Source organism: Pristiophorus japonicus, chromosome 5 (genome assembly GCF_044704955.1).
Source record: "Pristiophorus japonicus isolate sPriJap1 chromosome 5, sPriJap1.hap1, whole genome shotgun sequence".
Classification (NCBI taxonomy): Eukaryota; Metazoa; Chordata; class Chondrichthyes; family Pristiophoridae; genus Pristiophorus; species Pristiophorus japonicus.
In genome coordinates, this window is record NC_091981.1 from 170930127 (window position 1) to 170955662 (window position 25536).

Sequence of the window (25536 nt, forward strand, 5' to 3'; positions counted from 1 at the left end):
GCTCAGAGGTTTTCACAGACTTTTGTCCAACTTTCAGGTCTGACTGTTTAGTGGAGGCCTGGAGGCTGTGGGCTGCAGAGACCTGCTTGGCAGGGTTCATCCTGAGGATGGGAGGAGTGTTGGAAGGGCGACACCTGGTACACTTGGTCAGACGCACGGCGGCACACAGGAGAAGGCGTCGCCGTCAGCACTGTTGAGTGAGGCAGCAGGCAAGGGAGGCAGCAGCGCAACAGAGACGTGCGCAGATGTGCGCAGACCTGCAGCTAGAGAGGGTGGCCAGGAGGGACATGGCATCAGGAGGAGGGTGAGGGATGCTGATCCCCCTCCAAATACTGGGAGAGGAGCCTTTCTAGCAAGAGCCTCCACAGGTGCCCGAGAATGAGGAGGACCAGGGAGATGGCCAGCAGCCAGCTGCCCCGGGAGGTGGCCAACGCAGACATAGGGGAAGGAGGCCATACCCTCAAAGGGTCTACAGTCCTCAGTTCCCCTTCCTCCAGCTCAGTGATGAGCAACGCCTGTGAATGCCATGATTTTGGACAGAAGTACTCCGGGAGCTGTGCACTGACCTGTGAGAAGATCTACAGTCTCAAACAAGGCTCAGGACCGCCCTCACTGTGGAGACCAAGGTCACCATCACCTTGAATTTTTATGCCACGGGGTCTTTCCATTCTGCTACTGCAGACATTGGCAACATCTCCAATTCTCCGCACATCCGGCAGGGCACAGATGCACTGTACAGGAAAGGGTCCAGTACATCTCCTTCCCAATTAGAAGGGATAAGCAGGTGGAACGGCAGGCCGGATTTGCCCGAATGGCAGGTTTCCTGAGGGTGCAGGGTGCCATTGACTGTATACACGTTGGGCTGAGGGTGCCACATCATCACCCCGAGATCTTTGTGAACTGCAAAGACTTCCACTCTCTGAATGTGCAGCTCGTGGGTGACCACCAGCATCGGATCCTGGCAGTTGATGCGAAGTACCCAGGCAGCAGCCATGATTCGTTCATTCTGCACCAGGCCAGTGTGCCAGCCATCTTCACCGGCCCGAATCAGGATTGTGGTTGGCTGCTTGTGGACAAGGGATATCCCCTGTCCACTTGGCTGCTCACTCCACTGCGGAACACCAGGACAGCGCCAGAGCATGCATACAGTGCAGCTCAATGTGCCACCAGGTGCATCATCGAGCAGTGCATAGGCATCCTTAAGCAGAGGTTCTGGTGCCTGGACCAATCTGATGGCACCTTGCGGTATTCTCTTCAATGGGTCTCCTTAATCGTTGTCATCATTATCATAGGCAGTCGTGGTCTGCTGCATGCTGCATAAACTGGCCATCATGAGGGGACGGCCGTTGGAGATCGAGACAGCAGTATCACCTGAGGAGGAGGAAGAGGAGGAGGAGGAGGAAGATCCCCATCGCCCAAGAGCCAAGAAGTGTCGTCTCCATCGCCACCCTGGAAAGGAGGTGCATCTGCGTCTCATAGCTGCTCGCTTCAGATAATCCCATCCACACATGAATCTTCAGCTCCCACTTTCAATGGCCATCGCAATGAGTGCCTTAATGCAGAATTGCCCAGTCTCAAATGAAACACTTGGCGATATATATGTGCCAAAAATAAAGATTTATCAAATTATCCAAATCACTGCTAAAACAGAACATAAAGAATATAATAATACTGAAATCATTTTTTACCCCTGTACACCTGTTACGCACAACTACCCGAACACTATGCCTAACTGTCATCCCTGTGGCTGCATCATGGGTCCGGGAAAGCTGCTGTCGTTGTTGTCTGGGACCGACAGCTGTCCTTTTAGGTTGCCCTGGAACACCGCTGGGCCCGGAAGGGCCAAGTGCAGACTGGCCAGCACCCTCCTGGGAGCGTGCATTCTCACATATATTGAAGTGCCTGACATCCCCCTGCAATCTTCCCCCATGCATTATGTACTGGTGGTCTGCCAGGTCTCCCCACATCAGCAAACAGTATTCTTCTTCTGTCCTCCACACCATCCATCAGCGTCTCCAGCTCCATATCAGTGAACCTGTTGGCTCTCCTTGCACCTCTTACACCAGCCATCCTTCCAACCTCCTTCCAGACACCTTCCAGACATCTTCCCCGCTCAGGGCCTTGCTGCAAACTCTGGTCATTAAAAAAACCAGGGAACAGCTAGCTCATTAGAAACCCTTACCTGCTTGCTGAATTTCTCCGTGGCCATAACGCTCAAATTAATACAGCCACACCGCTGTAAAAATCCACTTTGGAAGGGTTCATTAGCGCTGGAACCCATTTTTTTATTTTTGGAGCTGAATATGGGGTGGCCCAGCCACAAAAAAATTTCAGTGCTAATGGCCCCAAAGAGGTGGGGGGAGCACCAGCTTACCAGCAGTACTGAATTTTGGGCCCTAGGTAGTTGCAATGAGTTGACCATGGCGACTGTGAACCAGGCGATATTGGGGTGATCAGACATCGAGATGTCACACCAGTTGGAAACCATTTCCTGTGTGACATTAAATGTTAAGAAACATCCTATAAACAAATCTCCAAGCGCACAAAATGGTTGGCTTTGATATAATATAAAATCTCACAGTACAGAGGGCAATTTTCAAAGAGGGTTAACAAATTAAGCCAATTCAGGATGGAGTGCTTGGGCCCTAACTAAGTTTACTTAACATACAATAAAATAAACTACATTTTCCAATTTGTGACAATAGTGTACGGTAGAGTGAGGCCATAGTCGATTTGAAACCAAGAACATGGATTTTAAAGTCTATGCACTGATGGATAGAATGACAAAGGAGGTCCGCAGTGGAGTGTGGGACATTTGTACAGAATAGGTTAGAAGTTTTATAGTTCTAGATGAATTGAAGTTTGTGTGAGGTAGAACATCAGAGGCAGTGAAGAAAACATTGGAAAAACAAATCAAGAGGAGACGAATGTATGGATGAGGGTTTTGGCAGTGGTGGGGCTAAGGAAGGAGCTTAGGCAATTGACTCCAAAGCTGAACTCCCATTCTTGCTACCTAGGCAGATCTGTCCCCAGTGCCCTCGATCCTCCATTTCCAGCTTGGACAGCATTACTTTGCAAAGTGTTCCAGGGCCTAAAACAGCTGAGCCTGTCAAAAAGGCTGATAGGCAGAAAACTGAAAAAGGAGCTCAGAGAACCTGTGAGCAGTGCTGTAGGAGATCCACTAGTTGTACATGTTTTGTAGAAGGAACAGGTTGATGGGCTAAGAATATTAAATTCTTGTATATTCAAGGAACAAACCTTTGCTTGCAAGCAATGTCTGGAAGATAATTTAAACAGGCAAATGATGTTATGGTTTATTCGTTACTGATATGGACCTGAAATCATCTTCGAGGTTTAAAATGTTTATCATGAAAATTAATCTCAATAAATAATTTTCATTAAACTTGACCTTTTAGTCTCCATCAAAGTTTTTAACAACCACAATGAAGATTGGTCTATTTGTATGAAATGTGCTATCTAAGCTTTTTTTGAGACTTAAGAATATTTATAACCTCACTCAGGACATAGGAGAAAACCACTCAAACAAATTGGTGGATTTAAACTGGGGCCATATTCAGATGTTATCAAGTAGGCATTCATGCCTTGTCCCATCTGTATATTTTACCAAGCCTTCAAAGCCCATTCTGCGCACCGAAAGATAACAGAAATAATTAAGTGGCTCCTAAACAGCACTCAGTGCCTGGAAAGAGCAGCCAATAGAGTTGAATAATATCAAATTTTCTGTAAAACCTAGATACGATAGACATATGGAAGGAAGCAAGTAACTATAGGAAGAGCATATGGCAGCATAAGCATCTGTGTGTAGCTAACTGACCACATATAAAAGCAGCATGTCAGCATTATGCTGTCAGAAGATGTGATTTAAACATTCATATTTCAGAAACAATTAAAAGGAATTCTATAACAGGGCCAGTGAACACAATTAATACAGCAAGGGATGGTTCCTATGATTAAGATGTTATCTTCATCAGTAACTCCATTGTGGGTAGTGTAATGTCAACAGGAATTCATATAAAGTGATTCCAGTTCCTCAAGAAAACCGAAAAGATGGAGTAGATACCAATAGTAATATAGATTTAATCTTCTCACACAAAACAATGATAATCTGCATATAAATTGAACAACAACAAAGTCAGTTGAGGTAAGAATTCCTATTGCATTATAAATGTTGGTTTTTAAGTAGTGAGAGAAAAGAACTTGCACTTATATAGTGTCTCGTAATATCCTGAGGACATCCCAAAGCTCATCGCAGCCAATTGATTTTTGAAGTGCAGTCGCTTGTATCATCAGCCTAGTGAATCTATTGTGGGACCACTGTTAAAGCAAAAGAACATAAGAAATAGGAGCAGGAGTAGGCCATATGGCCCCTCGAGCCTACTCCGCCATTTAATACGATCATGGCTGATCCGATCATGGACTCAGGTCCACTTCCCTGCCCGTTCCCCATAACCCCTTATTCCCTTATCGGTTAAGAAACTGTCTATATTTTAAACTTTCCCATCTAGGGCAGCAATGTTAAGCACAATATCCAACAAATATTGAAGTTAAAGCTTGTTTTTTTAAAAAGTTAAGTATATAAGTACATCATCAGCCCAAACTGTCAAACACTTATAGCCTGGTATTTCAGTTAGCAATTTCCACATGTTGCAAAATAAGGATTACATTTTATCTAAGTAAGCATATGTGTTTTCAAGTTATACCAGGACTGCTGGGGAATGGTAATATTAAACCACGAATCTGCATCTAGAGATAAATACAAGATGGGGCCGACAGTGGTACAGGGCAGGGACTGGGCTACTAAGTAAAATCTAGGAACAATACAGAATACAGTGATACATCGAAGAGTTCAAAGTTCATTATTAAAGGCTGCTTTAGTCAAGTGGGAGAGTAAGTAAATTGATTTAGCAGTGAAATCTAACAATTTCTCAGTTTAGATGTACATAGTTTAGGCAGCACTGTCATTGGAAGTATATTAGTGCTTCTGTGCTACAATGTTCATAAAACCACTGGAAGCACCCATAAAGACAGACATGTGTCATGGAAATGAAGCAGGAAGAACAACTTGGCGCAGACGGTTTTTGAATCAAAACAAAATACACTAGTGTGGAAAAATCTGAAGTTAAACTGTAATTAAACCTATGTATTAGTATTTTTACAACACAACTGTTGAAAAACATAATGGCTATTTTGATTTTTTTTCTTATAAACAGATTAATATAGTTTGAGAGTGATTTGTTACGTTTGAGGTCTAACTCAAATCAGGGGGTCCAAGTGAAGTACAAGATCATGGACTAGAGGCAATATTTTCCATTGCATTTTGGCCAGCTCCCCATCAGATCCCTGGGATGTCAGATCATTCTTTAGGAGCTGCCCTGCTGGCTCCTCACTTCCAGCATTGTCTGCCAGAATTGACTTTGGGTGCACAATACATCTGCCCAAAGATGCAAGTGACAAGAACATGAGTATTCAGTGTTATAATGGATGATGGAGGGAGGGGAGAGCCTTAGAAATGAAAGGACTGGAAAACCTTTATAAACCTATGTAAAAAAATCAAAAGGCAATCAGTTGCATAAGCCAGTGCATTTAAAAACATGGTTTTGCCTGTGCTCAGTCCTGGGGCTGCTGGCTACTTTGCACTATGGGAGGCACTCTAGATTTTCCACAGCCATTCTCTGGCCACTCCCAGGCAAGCACACGGGGGGTGCCAGAGAACCCACCTAAATTATACAAAATAGCTTGTCCACAGGAATGGCAGAAATCGTTCTGGTGGCTTCTCTCCTAAAAAACAGCACCCTACCCAATCTCTTTTTACAGTCTCTGCACTATGTTGGACAAAACTCTCCTTCACCAATTCCTAATATATTTTCATTTGCCCCACATTTGCACCAATCCAATTCTGAAGCTTTTTATGTGCACACATCTAGTTATGTGGACACCTACATCTTTTTTGAGACTTCAAAAAAGTAACCTGCATGAATTTGGGTCCTTCTCAAAACCCTCACTTCTCCTGTTGTTAAGTTCAAATAAATCTACTCTGTCTTATAAATTGTCCACCTTTCTGATAATTACATAATTTCAAGTCTTTCCAAGATAAATAGCTATTTAACCGTATTTGTCTAAAGTTGGCTAAACACAAATTCACCAATTGTTTAATTATGAATTATTGAAACTGATCTAAAATTGACAGGTATGGTTAAAAAAAAGTATTTCAGTAGTGCTGGCTGTTCATCTTTTTCCTGCTCAATTCTTTTAAATTCCACTGTTGTTCAATTTTATGTCAAAGAGGGCACTGTCGCACCTATCCACAGATGTCTCTGCTGTTTGTAGATTTGTGTTGCTTTCAACATATGACTAAAAATACACTAATAATACAAGAACTGTGGTTCGCAAAATGTACACCGTGTCTCAACATGGCCCCAACATGTTTCAATTCAGTATCATTACAAACTAACACATATGAAAGGTGTACATTACCATTGATTATCCAGCAACTTTAAGTCTCAACTCCATTACAAAGCTATTGTGATTAACTATACTTGCTTGCAACAACTTAAACGCTTTTGTATGCACATAAGATCCTAAATACTTACAGAATTACCCAGTTAAGAAAATATGCAGTATGTATTTGAAATATTATTCAGAATGTATCAAATATATTACAGATATCTTCTATAACTACCATCAAGAAATGTCCATTTAAAATTGGCAATACAAAGAATAGCTATCCAGTGTCCTTTTCATCTGCTGTGCATTCCTCTCTTATTTTCTTTCTCGTTTCTATTCATAGTCACTGTGTTCTGTTGCTAGTTAATTTTGTTCTGCCATAGAACAGGCTGGAAAACACGACAACTCAATGCACCATATTGGAGGTTAAAGAACAGAGACCAAACCTGTAAAATGCCTCAGCTTCAGTAATTAAGATAATTCTTACCTGGACCAAATTCCATTCTTTAAGTGATTCAGCAATGATTGATGTAATAGATGGGCACACTCCACCAAATATCATCAGATGTTTAGGTCCATATTTGATGCCATCAAAGAAGGCTTTAAGTCCTTTTGCATTATCACACTGAAATAAATAGGAAAATACATCCCATTACAAATCTAGAATGTTAACCGACAGCTTTGACATCATTAAAAACATAAATTAACAAAATACATAATGAAATGGTAGGAGTGCAGTCTTGAACAGTGTTCCCTTAGGACTAGCAGTCTAGTTCATTTATGCAGAAGGCAATTCAAGTTTTCATGGCTTATAATGGCTGTGAAACCTATCAGTAAAGTATATATGTTCAAACCTTCTTTTAGACTCTTATTCAAGGGTATAGTTTCACATGGTCCTGCTTTATTATAGATAGGAATTTTAACCTGGTACTTGTGGTCACTCTCTGGCTAGGAATTACAGAGTTTTCTATGTGATTCCAAAAATGTATCCAGTGTTGGCCAGACTTAATGCTAGTGAAGAGCTGTTGGATCAGTTAGCTTTTTGTCAGCATTAAAAAGTTTAGAAATTAAGTTTTAAAAAGGTCCAAGACAATCCAGGCCATCACCTAGAAACTTTGTAAAGTTTGTTTTGTACCAGTGCATTTATACCTCAACGGATATGAAGCTCAAGCAGTGCACGACTACCTGCTTTAGGCGGCCACACACAACTTGCAAGAATTAAATCTGTCGTATTTCGCTCCAGAGCCAAAATAACAATTTGTATATAGCGCTGTTAACATAGTAAAATATTCCAAAGGCGCTTCACAGGAGTGTTATCAAATAAATGGTAGAGAAGGCAAAAAAGTAGAAAGAAATCGAAGGGTGACATCACAGCCAAGGGGGTAAGTGATTGGCTGGTGATTGGTGAGTAGTTTTTCTTTTTCTTTTCCTTTATCAGTAGATAACCTTTATCATTGTGTTGCCAAATTAAGGTAATCTAGGGGTTAAGTCGTGGCAGGGGAGCTCGGACACGTGTCATGCTCCTCCTGTGCTATGTGGGAACTCAGGAACGCTTCCAGTGTCCCTGACAACTACAGGTGCAGGAAGTGTAGCCTGCTGTAGCTCCTAACAGACCGCATTGTGGCACTGGAGCTGCGGGTGGATTCACTCTGGAGCATCCGAGATGCTGAGGATGCCGTGAATAGAATGTATAGTGAGTTGGTCACACCGAAGGTAAAGGTTACACTAAATAGGGGACGGGTGACCAGCAGGAAGAGCAGTGGAAGGAAGGTAGTACAGGGGTCCCCTGCGGTCATCCCCCTTCAAAACAGATACACTGTTTTGGGTACTGTTGGGGGGGATGACTCATCAGGGAAGGGCAGCAGCAGCCAAGTTCATGGCACCATGGGTGGCTCTGCTGCACAGGAGGGCAGGAACAAGAGTGGGAGAGCTATAGTGGTAGGGGATTCTATTGTAAGGGGAATAGATAGATGTTTCTGCGGCCGCAATCGAGACTCCAGGATGGTATGTTACCTCCCTGGTGCAAGGGTCAAGGATGTCTCGGAGCTGCTGCAGGACATTTTGGAGGGGGAGGGTGAACAGCCAGTTGTCCTGGTGCATATAGGTACCAGCGATATGGGTAAAAAATGGGATGAGCTCTTACAAGCTGAATTAGGAAGCTAGGAGGTAAATTAAAAGCTAGGACCTCAAAGGTAGTAATCTCAGGATTGCTACCAGTGCCACGTATTAGTCAGAGTAGGAATTACAGAATAGTTCAAATAAATACATGGCTTGAGGAATGGTTCAGAAGGGAGGGATTCAAATTCCTAAGACATTGGAACCGGTTCTGGGGGAGGTGGGACCAGTACAAACCGGAGGGTCTGCACCTGGGCAGGACCGGAACCAATGACCTCGGGGGAGAATTTGCTAGTGCTGTTGGGGAGGGGTTAAACTAATATGGAAGGGAGATGGGAACCTCTGCAGGGAGACAGAGGGAAGTAGAATGGGGGCTGAAGCAAAAGATAGAAAGAAGAAAAGTAAAAGGGAGGGCAGAGAAACCGAAAGCAAAAATCAAAAAGGGCCACATTACAGCAAAATTCTACAGGGGCAAAGTGTGTTAAAAAGACAAGCCTGAAGGCTCTGTGCCTCAACGCGAGGCGTATTCATAATGTGGACGAATTAACTGCGCAGGCAGCAATTGACGAATATGATATAATTGGCATCATGGAGACATGGATCCAGGGTGACCAAGGCTGGGAACTCAACATCCAGGGGTATTCAACATTCAGGAAGGATCGACAGAAAGGAAAAGGAGGTGGGGTAGCGTTGCTGGATAAAGAGCAAATTAACACAATAGTAAGGAAGGACATTAGCTTGGATGATGTGAAATCTGTATGGGTGGAGCTGCGGAATACCAAAGGGCAGAAAACGCTAATGAAATTGTGTACAGACCAAGAAACAGTAGTAGTGAGGTTGGGAACAGCATCAAACAAGAAATTAGAGATGCGTCCAATAAAGGTACAGTAGTTATCATGGGCGACATTAATCTACATATAGATTGGGCTAACCAAACTGGTAGCAAAACGGTGGAGGAGGATTTCCTGGAGTATATTAGGGATGGTTTTCTAGACCAATATGTTGAGGAACAACTAGAGGGCTGGCCATCCTCGACTGGGTGATGTGTAATGAGAAAGGACTAATTAGCAATCTTGTTGTGCGAGACCCCTTGGGAAGAGTGATCATAATATGGTAGAATTCTTTATTAAGATGGAGAGTGACACAGTTAATTCAGACTAGGGTTCTGAACATAAGGAAAGGTAACTTTGATGGTATGAGACATGAATTGGCTAGAATAGAATGGCGAATTATACTTTAGGGGTTGATGGCGGATAGGCAATGGCAAACATTTAAAGATCACATGGATGAACTTCAACAATTGTACATCCCTGTCTGGAGTAAAAATAAAACGGGGAAGGTGGCTCAACCGTGGCTAACAAGCGAAATTAAGGATAGTGTTAAATCCAAGGAAGAGGCATATAAATTGGCCAGAAAAAGCAGCAAACCTGAGGACTGGGAGAAATTTAGAATTCAGCAGAGGAGGACAAAGGGTTTAATTAGGAGGGGGGAAATAGAGTATGAGAAGAAGCTTGCTGGGAACATAAAAACTGACTGCAAAAGCTTCTATAGATATGTGAAGAGAAAAAGATTAGTGAAGACAAATGTAGGTCCCTTGCATTCAGATTCAGGTGAATTTATAATGGAGAACAAAGAAATGGCAGACCAATTGAACAAATACTTTGTTTCTGTCTTCTCGAAGGAAGACACAAATAACTTACTGGAAATACTAGGGGACCGAGGGTCTAGTGAGAAAGAGGAACTGAAGGAAATCCTTATTAGATGGGAAATTGTGTTAGGGAAATTGAGGGGATTGAAGGCCGATAAATCACCGGGGCCTGATAGTCTGCATCCCAGAGTACTTAAGGAAGTGGCCCTAGAAATAGTGGATGCATTGGTGATCATTTTCCAACAGTCTATCGACTCTGGATCAGTTTCTATGGACTGGGGTGTAGCTAATGTAACACCACTTTTTAAAAAAGGAGGAAGAGAGAAAATGGGTAATTATAGATCAGTTAGCCTGACATCAGTAGTGGGGAAAATGTTGGAATCAGTTATTAAAGATGAAAAAACAGCGCACTTGGAAAGCAGTGACAGGATCGGTCCAAGTCAGCATGGATTTATGAAAGAGAAATCATGCTCAACAAATCTTCTAGCATTATTGAGGATGTAACTAGTAGAGTGGACAAGGGAGAACCAGTAAATGTGGTGTATTTGGACTTTTAAAAGGCTTTTGACAAGATCCCATGCAATAGATTGGTGTGCAAAATTAAAGCACATGGTATTGGGGGTAATGTATTGAAGTGGATAGAGAACTGGTTGGCAGACAGGAAGCAGAGAGTAGGAATAAATGGGTCCTTTTCAGAATGGCAGGCGGTGACTAGTGGGGTGCAGCAGGTCTCAGTGCTGGGATCCCAGCTACTTACAACATACATTTATGATTTAGATGAAGGAATTGAGTGTAATATCTCCAAGTTTGCAGATGATGCTAAGCTGGGTGGTGGTGTGAGCTGTTAGGAGGACGCTAAGAGGCTGCAGGGTGACTTGGACAGGTTAGTTGAGTGGACAAATGCATGGCAGATGCAGTATAATGTGGATAAATGTGAAGTTATCCACTTTGCTGGCAAAAACACGAAGGCAGAATATTACCTGAATGGTGGCAGATTAGGAAAAGGGGAGGTGTAATGAGACCTGGGTGTCATGGTACATCAGTCATTGAAAGTTGGCATGCAGGTACAGCAGGTGGTGAAGAAGGCAAATGGTATGTTGGCCTTCATAGCTAGGGGATTTGAGTATCGGAGCTGGGAGGTCTTACTGCAGTTGTACCGGGCTTTGGTGAGGCCTCACTGGAATATTGTGTTTAGTTTTGGTCTCCTAATCTGAGGAAGGACGTTCTTGCTATTGAGGGATTGCAATGAAGGTTTACCAGACTGATTCCCGGGATGGCAGGATGGACATATGAGGAGAGACTGGATCGACTGGGCCTGTATTCACTGGAGTTTAGAAGGATGAGAGGGGATCTCATAGAAACATATAAAATTCTGACGGGACTGGACAGGTTAGATGCAGAAAGAATGTTCCCGATGTTGGGGAAGTCCAGAACCACGGGACACAGCCTAAGGATAAGGGGTAAGCCATTTAGCACTGAGATGAGGAGAAACTTCTTCACTCAGAAAGTTGTTAACCTGTGGAATTCTCTACCGCAGAGAGTTGTTGATGCCATTTCATTGGATATATTCAAGAGTGAGTTAGATACGGCCCTTATGGCTTAAGGGATCAAGGGGTATAGAAAGAAAGCAGGAAAGGGGTACTGAGGTGAATGATCAGCCATGATCTTATTGAATGGTGGTGCAGGCTCGAAGGGCAGAATGGCCTACTCCTACACCTATTTTCTATGTTTCTGTGTTTCAAAGAAGAGCAGAGGAAATTGTCTTAATTAACATTCCTCCCTCAATCAACACTGCCAAAATAGAGTAATTGGCTTTTCATCACACTTGCTATTTGTGCGACCTTGATGTGTGCTAATTGGCTGCCACATTTGTCAACAAAACAATATCATCATAGGCAGGCCCTCGAAATCGAGGAAGACTTGCTTCCACTCCAAAAGTGAGTTCTTATGTGACTCATCAGTCCAATATGGGAATTACAGTCTCTGTCACAGGTGGGACAGTCAGTCGTTGAAGGAAAGGATGGGTGGGACTGGTTTGCCACACGCTCCTTCCGCTGCCTGCGCTTGTTTTCTGCATGCTCTCGGCAACGAGACTTGAGGTGCTCAGCACCCTCCCGGATTCTCTACCACAGAAAGTTGTTGAGGCCAATTCACTAAATATATTCAAAAAGGAGTTAGATGAAGTCCTTACTACTAGGGGAATCAAGGGGTATGGTGAGAAAGCAGGAATGGGGTACTGAAGTTGCATGTTCAGCCATGAACTCATTGAATGGTGGTGCAGTCTAGAAGGGCCGAATGGCCTACTCCTGCACCTATTTTCTATGTTTCTATGTTTCTATGCATTTCCTCCTCTTAGGGCGGTCTTTGGCCAGGGACTCCCAGGTGTCGATGGGGATGTTGCATTTCATCAAGGAAGCTTTGAGGGTGTCCTTGAAATGTTTCCTCTGCCCACCTTCGGCTCGCTTGTCATGTAGGAGTTCCGAGTAGAGCGCTTGCTTTGGGAGTCTTGTGTCAGGCATGTGAACAATGTGGGCCGTTCAACGGAGCTGGTCGAGTGTGGTCAGTGCTTCGGTGCTGGGGATGTTGGCCTGATTGAGGATGCTAATGTTTGTGCGTCTGTCCTCCCAGGGAATTTGCAGGATCTTGCGGAGACATCGTTGGTGGTATTTCTCCAGCGATTTGAGCTGTCTACTGTATATGGTCCATATCTCTGAGCCATACAGGAGGGCGTGTATCACTACAGCCCTGTAGACCATGAGCTTGGTGGCAGATTTGAGGGCCTGATCTTCGAACACTCTTTTTCTCAAGCGGCTGAAGGCTGCACTGGTGCACTGGAGGTGGTGTTGAACCTCGTCGGCGATGTCTGCCCTTGCTGATAATAGGCTCCCGAGGTATGCAAAGTGGTCCACGTTGTCCAGGGCCACACCGTGGATCTTAATGACTGGGGGACAGTGCTGTGTGGCGGGGTCAGGTTGGTGGAGGATCTTTGTCTTATAGATGTTTAGTGTAAGGCCCATGCTTTCATATGCCTCAGTGAAGATGTTGACTATGACTTGGAGTTCAGTCTTTGAATGTGCGCAGATGCAAGCGTCATCCGCGTACTGTAGCTCAATGACAGATGTTGGGACAGTCTTGGATCTGGCCTGGAAACAACGAAGGTTGAACAGGTTCCCACTGGTTCTGTAGTTTAGTTCCACTCCAACGGGGAGCTTGTTGCAATGCTTCACCTAACAACAATTTGCATTTATATAGTGCCTTTAGCATAGTAAACCATCCCAAGGCAGTTCAGAGGAGCGTGGTCAGACAAAATCTGATACCGAACCACATAAAGAGATATTAGGGCCAATGATCAAAACCTTGGTTAAAGAAGTAGGTTTGAAGGAGTGTCTTAAAGGAGGAAAGAGAGAAGAGAGGTAAAGAAGTGGTGAGGTTTAGGAAGGGAATTTCAGGGCTTGGGGCCTTGGCAGCTGAAGACACAGCCGCCAAAGATGGAGCGATTAAAATCGGGATGCTCAAGAGGCCAGAATTGGAGGAGCGGAGATATCGTGGTGGGTTGTGGGGCTGGAGGAGATTACAGAGATAGGGAGGGGAAAGGCCATGGAGGAATTTGGAAACAAGGATGAGAATTTTAAAATTGAGACATGGTTTAACTGGGAACCAATGTAGGTCAGTAAGCATGGGGTGATGGGTGTATGGGACTTGGTGCGAGTTAGGACATGGACAACAGAGTTTTGGATGATCTCAAGTTTACGTAGGGTAGAAAGTGGGAGGCCGGCTAGGAGTGCTTTGGAACAGTCAAGTCTAGAGGTAACAAAGGCATGGATGAGGGTTTCAGTAGCAAATGAGCTCAGGCAGAGGCAAAGTTGGGCGATGTTACAGAGGTGGAAATAGGCAGTCTTTGTGATGGCATGTATATTTGGCCAGAAGCTCATCTCGGGCCCAAATATAACACTAATATTGTGAATTGTCTGGTTCAGCCTCAGACAGTGGCCAGGGAGATGAATGGAGTCAGTGGCTAGAGAATGGAGTTTGTGGCTTCGGTCTTCCCCAAAATTTAGTTGGAGGAAATTTTTGCTTTTCCAAAACTGGATGTCGGACAAGCACTGACAACTTAGAGACAGCAGAGGGGGTCAAGAGAAGTAGTGATGAGGTAGAGCTGGGTGTCGTCAGCATACATGTGGAAATGGACGCTGTGTTTTCGGATGATGTCGCCGAGGTGAGGAAATGAGAAATAGATGTCATGGAAGAGAAGCCATTGAAGGGGATTCTCTGGCTACAACTGGATAGATAAGAATGGAACCAGGCGAGTCCAATCCCACCCAGCTGGAAGATGGTGTGGTCAACCATGTCAAAGGCTGTAGAGAGGTTGAGTGGACAAGGCGGGTTATTTTACCGTCACATAGGATGTCATTTGTGACATTGGTAAGAGCGGTATTGGTACTGTGGCAGGGCGGAAACCTGATTGGAGGGATTCAAACATGGAGTTGCAGGAAAGTTGGGCACGGATGTGGGAGGCACGGATTTGGGAGGCAACAACAGGTTCAAAGACTTGCAAGGAAAGGGAGGTTGGAGATGGGGCGATAGAAGGGGTCCAGGGTTGGTTTTTTGAGGAGAGGGGTAATGACAGAAGATTTGAAAGAGAGGAAGGGAGAAGTGCCAACAATATCAGCTAACATGGGAGCCAGGGAGGGAAGTTGCGGGGTCAGCAGTTTAGTGGGAATAGGGTCAAGGGTACAGGAGGTGCGTCTCATGGACAAGATTAGTTTGGAGATGGCATGAGGGAAGATAGGAGTGAAACTGGAGAAAGATGCGAGTTCAGGGCTAGTGCCGGGGGAACCTTAAAAGAAGTTTGGCCCGCTGGGCTAGGAGAAGGGAGGGAAATGGTAGGGGCAGTTGATTGGATGGTATCAATCTTAGTGACAAAGAAGACCATGAACTCCTTGGACTTGTTGGTGATGAGGGTGGAGGAGACAGGGGCGACAGATTTAAGAAGATGGTTTGCAGTACAGAAAAGAAGCCGGGGGTTAAAGGGAGCAGCATTTTGCAGATGAGAGTAGGACATGATAGTGCTTTATGTGGTCCAGCTAGATCTGGCAGTGAATGGTTAAACCAATTGTCCATCATATCCATTCAAATATGCGTCCCTTGGACCGTATTAGGGGGAATGGCCAGGATGAGAGAGAGCAATGGTTTTAATGGGGCCAAGGACTTCAAAATTGGAGGTGAGGGTGTGATTGAGCAAATCAGTAGCTGCTAAAATGTCGTGGTGAATGGAGGGCCAAAGGCTGGACAGTTGGGATTTTGAAAGTGTAGTTGTAAGTGAATTGGGAGAGTTTTTTTTCCAGGGGTGAACGCAGAAGGAAGCAGGGTTGGGAGGGGGAAGGGGGATGTGGATGGAGAGCAATGCAAGTTAGTGATTAGAATGTCCTTATCTGTGATTGACACGATGGGAGTAGCCAAGCCACGTTGAGCAGCCAAGGTCAAGGGGTGGCCGTGAATATGGGTTTGGGGAGTTTATATCGAGGGAGAGATTAAGGGAGGATAGGAGGGTAGTGAACTCAGAGGAGAGAGAGCACGATGAATTGAGATGGAGATTAAAATCGCCGAGGATGAGAAGTTGCTCGGTGCAGAGGCTGAGGGAGGAAAGCAGTGACGATATCGTGGTGTGGACTTGGGCAGACGGTAGAAAAGGCAGATTTTAAATGAGAGGTAAGAGGGGTGGAACAAGGTGAGATACTCAAAAGGAGGAATAAGTGACAGAGTATTAGAGGGACAGACCAAGGTGCGATTTGATGATAAGAGCCACACAACCACCGTAACAGTCCAGGTGGAGCAAGAGGTCGAAGGTATAGCCAAGTGGGGAGGCTTCAGTTAGGGGGAAAGTGCCATCTCTCCTCAGCCAGGTTTCCATCAAGGCCATGATGTCAATGCAATCAGTCACAATAAGCTCATGGATGGCAAGGGCCTTGTTTACAAGTGAATGGACATTCTGGAGGGAGATGTGGAGTGGGTCGGAGATAACTGATCCACTGGCAGAGTCCATAGAGTCAGCACTGGGAGGGGTGAGTTGGATGGAAAGGAGATTCAGAAGATTAGCCCCCACCAGGCGTACTGGGCAGGAAGAGAGTGGTCTGCACAGAATGGTCTTAAACTGAGTTTTGGGAATTTGGAGAGAATGGGAATTTGGAGCAGTGGGAAGGAGATGCTATTTTTTGCCTCCAATACTTGTAATGCTTTGAGTTACAGGTAAATCATTTAATCTACCTATAACTTAAACTAAATCTAGTAATTAGTTCAAAACAAAACTATAAGCTGTTAATAATTAAATACATAAACTTTAATTGATTAACTGAACTAAACAATATTATTTAGGGATGGCAGTGCAAATGATGTACCGCAATTGCAGCAAGCAGGAGTTTAGAAGACCATCGCAGTCCCAAGCTACCACGTCTGCAGTAAGTTGTTGAGTTGGAGTCCGAGATGCAAACATTATGGGGCATCAGGGAGGGAGAGAGTTACCTGGACACTTTGATCCAGGAGCCAGTCACATTCCTTAGGTTAGGTTGTGGTCTAGGTCTGGTTAGTTGTCAGGGACAGGAGGGTGTGACTGTGACTCAGGCAGGTAAGGGGATCCCAGGTGCAGTGCTGTTGGAGCCTCAGCCTTTGCCCTTATCCAACAGGTATGAGGTTCTTGCTGGTTGTGTGGATGAGGGCAAAGTCTGCAAGATGATGAGCAAACTGACCACAGCACCATGGAACCGGAAACCATTCAAATGTGGGGAGTGAAAAGGAATGTTGTAGTGGTAGGGAACAATATAGTCAGGGGGATAGATACTGTTTTCTGCAGCCGTGACCGGGAGTTCTGAAGGCTGTGTTGCCTGCCTGGTGCCTGGTTTAAGGATATCTCCTCTTGGCTGGAGAAGAATCTGGAATGGGAAGCAGAGGTTCCAGCTGGCTTGGTCCATGTAGGAACCAACGACATAGGTAGAACTAAGAATGAGTGTTGCTGAGAGAGTTTGTGGACCTAGGGTCCAAATTAAAACACAGAAGCTCATAGGTAATAATCTCTGGATTGTTACATAAGCCACTCTCAAATTGACTTGGGGACAAACAGATCAGAGAGTTAAATGCGTGGCACAAAGAGTGGTGTGGAAGGAAGGGGTTTCGATTCATGGGGCACTGGCACCAGTACTGGGGAAAGAGGGAGCTGTTCCGTTGGGACAGACTCCACTTAAACCAAGCTGGGACCACTGTCCTGGCGAATCGAATAACTACGGCTATACATAGGGCTTCAAACTAAAAAGGGGTTCGGAGGGAGGGCGATCAGGTGAGGTGAAATTTAGAAATCAAAAGAGAAAAGTCAAGGCAATGGAGCAGTGTAATCATTTTGGGTAAAGATAAGCAGAGTGTGATAGGAAGGGACAGGGGGTTCAATGGTAATAGTGCATCCGTGGCTAACTAAATAAATTAAGGATAGTATTAGATTAAAACAAGAGGCTTATAATGTTACGAAGAATAGTAGTAAGCCTAAGGATTGGGAGAGCTTTAGAAACCAGCAAAGGATGACCAAAAAAAATAATAAAAAGGGAGAAAATAGAATACGAGAGTAAATTATCAAGAAATATAAAAACAGATTGTAAGAGCTTCTATAAGTTTGTAAAAAGGAAGAGAGTAGCAAAAGTAAGCTTTGGTCACTAAGAGGCAGAGACAGGAGAAATTATAATAGGGAATAAGGCAATGCAGAGACTTTAAACAAGTATTTTATATCTGTTTTCACAGTAGAAGACACAAAAAGCTTCCCTAAATAATGGGGAACCAAGGGGCTAATGAGATTGAGGAACTTAAACTAATTAATATCAGAAGAGAAAAAGTACTTGAGAAACTAATGGGACTAAAAGCCGACAAATCCCCTGGCCAACATACTTGGGTTCTAAAAGAGGTGGCTCGAGAGATAGTGGATGTATTGGTTGTGATCTTTCAAAATTCCCTTGATTCTAGAATGGTCCCAGCAGATTGGAAGATAGCAAATGTAACTCCATTATTAAAGAAAGGAGGGAGTTAGCCTGACATTAGCTGCCAGGAAAATGCTGGAATCCATTATTATGGAAGTGGTAACTGGGCACTTAGAAAATTATGGGTGGTAAATTGCCACATCTCCGATTGCGTACGATGTGCGCACATGCCCAAAGAGGCCCCGCAAGTTCCGGGTTTAGCCGTGCACTGCACATGCGCCTAAACCGGGCACTTGCGATCACATGCATCCCCTGGAGAAGGGCCTTCGCAGGCGGAGAATTGGGCTATTTGGCCAACACTTGCCCAGCGAATGTCCTTCAAACTCTTACAGCGTAAGAGTTTTAAAAGATAGAAAACTTATTTTTATATTTAAAAACCTTGCCCACGAAGGTAAGTTTATGTTTAACACTATTAAAACATTGTAAACAAACTATCAAAAAAATAGATTTTTTTATAAAACTTTGAATTTAATTTAATTTCTATTACTTTTAAAAAAGTGAAGTGTTCTTTTTATTTGTGTGTGCATTTTCTTTGTTTTTAGGGGTCTCCCCATTCATAGTAATGGAAGTTTAGAGTTCCCATTGTGATTGGTGATCCAACCCATATGATCCCAGGAAGCGCTTATGCTCTTGGGATGCATGGGCCTTTGCACTGAGCTGTGCAGCTAGGCCTGAGACCTGAAGTCTACATTGGAGAGGAACCACCAGGTATTTTCGTACTTTTTTTTGTGGTCGGAGGCATCTGCCTGTGGGAAGCCTCCAACTGCAATTTTTGGCCCAATATGATTAGGCAGAGTCAACATAGTTTTATGAGACCCAAGTTTGCCGTGACACTTAGAATGGCGCACCTCCATGAGGTGCGCCGACTTTCTGGAACAAAAAGCACGCCTAAAACTTACCGAGGAATTCTTCCCGCTCCTCGGGACGTCTTTGGGTTCGGCGTAGTGCACCACATCTGGTGGGGGATGGAGCAAGGTCCCAGGGCTGAAAACAGTGCTGGGACCTCTGCACATGCGCACTAGAGTGCGCGCGCATGTGCAGTAGCTCCTCGCCCCCAAATCTCTGCAGGCCGTGTAGGAAGGGCCCGAAGCATGCCGCCCCTAGCCCTGGCCAAATGGGCTCCTGGAGCGGGTGGCCGACTATGCAGAGGAGAAGGAGATCCTGAGCTTGGACCTGGAGACAGGAGATCCCGGGAACTGAAAGCCAAACAAGAAAGGGAGGAGGAGCTGGCAAAAGTGACTATCAAGAAGGAAGATGTCGAACTCATTATGAACGAGATGGAGATTTCTCGAAGTGCAGCAGAGCGTGGTCTCCGGGAGCATCTGGGAAATGTCATCGAAGCCTTGATTGCTCTCACTGACTGAGGCAATCAAGTGTTCCTTGGACTATCTTGGAGATGTTCGGGGGGGGTGGAGGTACCAGAAAAGCAAAGAGATTGGGGGCAAGACGTGAGTAGGATGGAACCTGGGCAGGCTTGTCTGTTTAACGTTGCCCGCTGTTTGAGGCAGTCTCCATGAAATGAATGCTTTGCTTGTGCAAGAGTTTCTCATTGTGCCCTGGCAATGAATCCTGAAGATGGGCGCAGCCTTCCAAACGGAAAAGATTGAAAGGACTCAGAACTTGAAACAATAAAATCCAAGCTCACTGAATCAAAAAAAAAAGGGATTCCCATGGTGTTGCCCAGGTGCGTTTTGTTACTGGGAACAAGATCCTCAGGATACTGAAGTCCAAGGGGCTGGCTCCAGACCTTCCAGAGGATTTGTACCATTTGATCAAGAGGGAGCTTACACCTCCCCCCTCCTCTCCCCCCCCATCCCTCCTCCTCTCCCCCCCTCCCTCCTCCTCTCCCCCCTCTCCCCCCCTCCTCCCACCCCCCCCCCCCACCCCCCCACCGCCTTCCCTTCACATAAAGGTAGGACTTTCATTTTTTATTTGTTATTGATTGATTGCTTATTACTTCGGTCTTGGTGCTTTAGGTGCAGGGTTCCTTCTATTTTTTATTGTTAATTAATTGCTTATTACTTTTTGTGCTTTGTTTAGTGCTTTGTAAGTCGGTGCAGGTCCTCTCAGCTTCCTTGTATTTTTTATTTGTTATTGAATGCTTATGTTTGTGCTTTGTTTAGTGCTTAGTGCTTTAAATGTATTTATGCTTCTTTAATATTGTTGTGAAGGTGTTTAGTGCTTTGGAAAATCCTCTCACTTCCCTTCCCTATCTCTGGCTACCTGCACTGATTTCTTAAGTCTCCGCAAGGTTTTTCTGAGCATACAAAAGTGGACACATACGCTGGCCTAAGTTAGTTTGGAGTAACTTTTCGCCGGCTAAACTTGCTTAAATGGCCAAAACAGGCGTAAGTGGCTAGTAACGCCCACTTTTGAAAAAAAAACTGAACTAAACAGAAACTGAACTAACTCACTTAAACTGGGGCAAACTAAATAGGGAGAATTGAGATTTTTAAGATATTCCAAAAAAAACTAGTTACTCCAAAAAAATAGGAGCAACTCCTGGGGAAACTTGGGCCCAATGAAGGGAAATTGTGTTTAATAATTTTTTAAGAGATTTTTGAGGATGTGACTGGCAGAGTAGATAAAGGGGAACCAGTGGATGTAGTATATTTGGATTTCCAAAAGGCATTCGATAAGGTGCCACATAAAAGATTTCAAGATAAGCACTCATGGGGTTTGGGGAATATATTAGCATGGATAGAGAATAATGGACAGAAAACAGGGATCATTTTCAGGTTATAACTAATTGGGTGCTGCAAGGATCAGTGCTTGGGCCTCAGCTATTTGCAATCCATATTAATAATTTTGAAGAAAGGGACCAAGTGTAATGTATCTAAGTTTGCTGATGATACAAAGCTAGGTGGGAAAGTAAGCTGTAAGGAGGACACAAAAAGGCTGCAAAGGGATATAGACAGGTTAAGTGAGTGGGCATTAAGTTGGCAAATGCAGTATAATATGGGGGAATGTGAGGTTATTCACTTTGATAGGAAGAATAGGAAGACAACATATTTTTTAAATGGTAAGAAACTATATCTCTTTGTACACAGAGTAAGAATGCAAGTAGAACATTAACAAGGAAGGCAAATGGCATGTTGGTCTTTATTGCAAGGGGGTTAGAGTGCAAAAGCAAGGAAGTTTTGCTACAATTGTACAGGGTTTTGGTGAGACCACATCTGGAGTACTGTGTACTGTTTTGGTCTCCATATATGAGAAAGGATACACTTGGCTTAGAGGCAGTCCAATGAACGTTCACTAGATTGATCCCTGGGATGAAAGGCTTGTCCTATGAGGAGAGACTGAGTAGATAGGGCCTATACTCTTTCGAGTTAAGAAGAATAAGATGTGATCTTATTGAACCATATAAGATTCTGAGTGGGATTGGCAGGGTAGATGCTAAGAGATTGTTTCCCCTGGTTGGAGAGTCTAGAACTAGGGGGCATAGTCTCAGGATAAGGGGTCGGCCATTTAAGATCGAGATAAGGAGGAACTTTTTCACTTGATTTTGGACTCTGGGGGAATCAAGGGATATGGAGATCGGGCGGGAAAGTAGAGTTGAGATCAAAGATCAGCCATGATCTTATTGAATGACTGAGCAGGCTCAAGGGCCATATGGTTTACTCCTGCTCCTAATTCTTATGTTCTATGAAAGTTGGTCAGGGAGTAGGATGGTGCAATTGGGGCTGCTGCTAGTAAGTGGGCAGTGATGAATGCCTCGATGGGCTCTTGGGAGGATGCCAAGTGAGCTAGAGGGAAGCTATGGGCTTATCCAAGAGGGAATCAAGCATGGGACAGTGGCAGGAGAGTAAAAAGAAAAAAATAAAGATTTGCATTTATATAGCACCTTTCACATCCACCAGATGTTTCAAAGCGCTTTACAGCCAATGAACATGGGAAATAGAAGCAGGAGTAGGCCATTTAGCCCCTCGAGCTTGCTACGCCATTCTATAAGATCATGGCTGATCTGATCTTGGGTTCAGCTCCACTTCCCTGCCCGCTCCTCATAACCCTTCACTCCCGTATATTTCAAAAATCTGTTGATCTCCACCTTAAATATATACAATGACCCAGCCTCCACAGCGGTCGGGGGCAGAGAATGCCACAGATTTACAACTCTCTGAGAAGAAATTCCTCCTCAGCTCAGTTCTAAATGGGCGACCCCTTATTCTTAAACTATGACCCCTAGTTCTAGTTTCCCCCACGAGTGGAAACATCCTCTCTGCATATACCTTGTCGAGCTCCTTCAGTATCTTATATGTTTCAAAAAGATCCCCTCTCATTCTTCTAAACTCCAATGAGTATAGGCCCAACTGACTCAACCTTTCTTCATAAGTCAACCCCCTCATCTCAGGAATCAACCTAGTCAACCTTCTCTGAACTGCCTCCATTGCAAGTATATCCTTCATTAAATAAGGAGACCAAAACTGTACGCTTTACCCTCGGTGTGGCCTCACCAATACCCTATACAGTTGTAGCAGGACTTCTCTGCTTTTATACTCTATCCCTCTTGCAATAAAGGCCAACATACCATTTGCCTTCCTGATTACTTGCTGTACCTACATACTAAAAGTTTGTGTTTCATGCAAAAGTCCCTCTGCACTGCAGCATTTTGTATTCTCTCTCCATTTAAATAATAATTTTCTTTTTTATTTTTACTGCCAAAGTGGATAGCCTCAAACTTTCTCACATAATACTCCATCCGTTAAATGTTTGCCCACTCACTTGGCCTGTCTATATCCATTTGCAGATTCTTTGTGTCCACCTCGTAACTTGCTTTCCCACCCATCTTTGCATCATGAGCAAACTTGGCTATATTACACTCGGTCCCTTCATCTATTGCTTATTATAGATTGTAAATAGTTGAGGCCCAGCACCGATCCCTGTGGTACCCCACTAGTTACCTTCTGCCAAGCGGAAAATGACCCATTTATCCCGGCTCTCTGTTTTCTGTTAGTTAGCCAATCCTCTATCCATGCTAATATATTACCCCCAACCCCATGAACTTTTATCTTGTGCAGTAATCTTTTATGTGGTACTTTTTCGAATGGCTTCTGGAAATCCAAATACACCACATCCACTAGTTCTCCTTCAACCACCCTTCTCGTTACTTCCTCAAAGAACACCAGCAAATTTGTCAAACATGATTTCCCTTTCATAAAACCATGCTGACTCTACTTGATTGAATCATGCTTTTCCAAATATCCCACTACTGTTTCCTTAATAATGGACTCCAGCATTTTCCCAACAACAGATATTAGGCTAACTGGTCTATAGTTGCCTGCTTTTTGTCTGCCTCCTTTTTTAAATAGGGGTGTTACAAATGCAGTTTTCCAATATGTTGGGACGTCTCCAGAATCCTGGGAACTTTGGTAGAGTACAACCAATGCATCCACTATCTCTGAAGCCTCTTCTTTTAAGACCCTGGGATGCAAGCTATCAAGTCCAGGGGACTTGTCCACCTATAGTCCCATTATTTTACCAAGTACTTTTTCTTTAGTGATAGTGATTGTTTTAAGTTTCCCCCTCCCAAAAGCCCCTTGATTATCTATTATTGGGATGTGTTTAGTATCTTCTATTGTGAAGACCGATACAAAATATTTCTTCAGTCTCTGTCATTTCCCTGTTTCCCATTATTAATTCTCCAGTCTCATCCTCTAAGGGACCAATGATTACTTTAGCTACTCGCTTCCTTTTTATATACCTGTAGACGCTCTTCCTATTTTAAAAATATTTCTTGCTAGTTTACTCTCATATTCTACCTTCCTGCTCTTTATTACTTTTTAGTCATCCTTTGCTGGTTTATAAAAATGTCCCAATCCTCTGTCCTCCTACTAATCTTGGCCACTTTGTATACCATTGTTTTCAGTATGAAGTACTTTTGTAGTCACTATTGTAATGTTGGAAATGCGACAGCCAATTTGTGCACAACAAGCTCTCACAAACAGCAATGTGATAACAAAAACAGATTATCTGGTCATTATGTTGATTGAGGAATAAGTATTGGCCAGGACACCATTGATAACTCCCCTGCTCTTTTTCAAAATAGTGCCATGGGATCTCTTACATCCACCTGAGAGGGCAGATGGGGCCTCGATTTAACGTCTCATCCGAAAGATGGATGGATCGAGGAGTGCTGAAGGGTTGGGATGGAGATTTGGGAGGGCAGAATGCCCAAAAGGGGAGAAATGAAAGGAAGCATGATGAGAGCTAAAGGAAGCAGGAAGAGAGTTAAAAAGAAAATAAGCCAAAAAGTGGGAGAGAAAAGTGGAAATAGAAGTGATGGGCTTGGGTTCACAGTGATAGCCAAATCGTGCATGCGAATGGACATAGGGTAAACTCAACTTATGTAGGCCCCGTTAAGTCGCAATTCTTAGAATACATATAACCTGAGAAGAGGGAGAGGTGACAATAGGAGGGAGTCCAGAGTTAATGTCAGAGGTCCCGTGGTGGCATAAGATTGACGTAGGTTGGGTGGAGTCGGCATGGAGCAGCAACGAACTGTTGTCCAAGTTTGGAGACAGTTGTGGCGGGCGAGTGAAGTTCAGAAGCTGTTTGAAGGGTAGAGTATCGGAGGATGAACTGATAGCGGTATTTCCATTGAGGTGTGCAGAATCGGTTGCAGGGCACTATACTGAACAGTTTTGAAATGTTAAGCTGAAACTACTTTGGACTGATGCACACAGCACTGTATAACTGGCCTATTTTTCAACTATTTGGTGGACTAGGGTTGAGAGTGGAGGGCTGAAATGTCATCTGGTGGGGCAGGCAGCCACTGTTCTGCTGACTGGATAACATTTCCGCTGTCTCTGAGTGTCAAAGTGCAGAACTAGTTCTTCAATCACCTTAATGACAACATTTATTTTCTATAGAGTACAGTAAAGGGCAGCACATGAATAGGCTTTTCTGGTTAGATGTATATTCAGTTATGGAAAGTACAATTGAATAACTTCACAAAAATATGGCTTGTAACTTCATTTTACAATAGCCCGGAATTTGTGTTCAGCGGCGAAGTGAATGTGTTTGTCGCTGGCTCCGAGGAAAGCTGCCCACAGAGATCTTGTGATCTATGTGGTGAGAAGTTTGCCTTTATCGCGCGCAAGTTATTCTATAATGGGAATTCCTAGTGCGAGCTGCTGAGATGTCATCAAGTTGTCAAAGCAGCCAATCACTTTGCAGAATTCTCATAGAGGGAACCAGGAAATGAGAAGCTGCTTTTATCCGGACCTTTTAAAATATTACAGAGAGCAAATCAAAGATTGGCGCTCTCACATGGGGAAAAGGTAAACCTGAAATTTA

The 25536-nt window shown here is 44.0% G+C and overlaps 1 protein-coding gene across 1 annotated transcript in view; it reads right to left on the reverse strand.

Moving 5' to 3' along the window:
• The window catches only part of gabbr2 (gamma-aminobutyric acid (GABA) B receptor, 2), a 1540887-nt gene that overhangs the window by 1214569 nt on the left and 300782 nt on the right, over positions 1–25536 (reverse strand). The window contains exon 2 of the mRNA XM_070880004.1: positions 6953–7090. Within this exon, the coding sequence (XP_070736105.1) occupies positions 6953–7090 (138 nt within the window). The remainder of the gene's footprint in view (positions 1–6952; positions 7091–25536) is intronic.